The following is a 749-nucleotide window of genomic DNA, read 5'->3' as shown; positions in this document are numbered from 1 at the left end:
TCTCAAGCCAACAAGTTCGGACAGGACATGGGTGCCTCAGTGGCAGAAGCTAGCTCAGCTAACCTAGCTTGCTCAAATGCAATAATGGCGACTGCAGCAGACAATCAGAATGCCATCATGGAGGAATTACAATCAATGAGACAAGAATTATTGAAGAAAATGGACGAAAAAGCCATAGAAATCCAAACGGAGCTACGTAACGCCACTGATAAACTTAGTAAAAGGCTGGACAAACTTGAGAGCCACACATCTGAGCTGGAAAACGGAGTGACCGCTAACGCCGATGCTATTGCGGTTATGGAGTCCGACTTGTCTGGGATGAAAAAAGAGCTTACCTTGCTCAGAGCTCGGTGCGAGGATCTGGAAGCTCGATCACGCCGCTGCAACGTTCGCATCACCGGAGTAAAAGAGGGGCGAGAGCAAGGGAAACATCCATCTGTTTATGTAGCCAATATGCTGAAAGAAGCCCTTGGACTGGACAAGTTGCCGACTCTGGATAGAGTGCACCGGACCCTCCGTACAAAGCCAGTACAAGTTGATTTGCCACCAAGGGCGTTTGTGGTTAAATGCCACTACTTCACGGAAAAAGAATTACTTCTCAAAAGGGCAGCAGAGACTGGGTTGATAACATCCGCTGATGGCGATACTATCCGAGTCCTGCCGGACTTCACCCAAGCTGTGAGTAAACAACGCGCTGCTTTTACTGAAGTAAGGAAACTGCTCCGCAGCTGCGACGGAGTCCGCTACGG

General features: G+C 49.3%; 1 protein-coding gene across 1 annotated transcript; it reads left to right on the top strand.

Annotated features, from left to right (window-relative positions):
* Positions 1-749, top strand: LOC106511789 (uncharacterized; the record flags this gene model as incomplete). The annotated part of the gene is given in 1 exon segment (XM_014000526.1): positions 1-749. A coding segment is annotated over 1 exon segment (749 nt), but the record flags the coding sequence as incomplete, so codon positions are not given.

This window comes from Austrofundulus limnaeus, unplaced genomic scaffold (assembly GCF_001266775.1).
Source record: "Austrofundulus limnaeus strain Quisiro unplaced genomic scaffold, Austrofundulus_limnaeus-1.0 Scaffold3219, whole genome shotgun sequence".
NCBI classification, from domain to species: Eukaryota; Metazoa; Chordata; class Actinopteri; order Cyprinodontiformes; family Rivulidae; genus Austrofundulus; species Austrofundulus limnaeus.
This window is presented reverse-complemented; position numbering and strand designations above follow the sequence as displayed.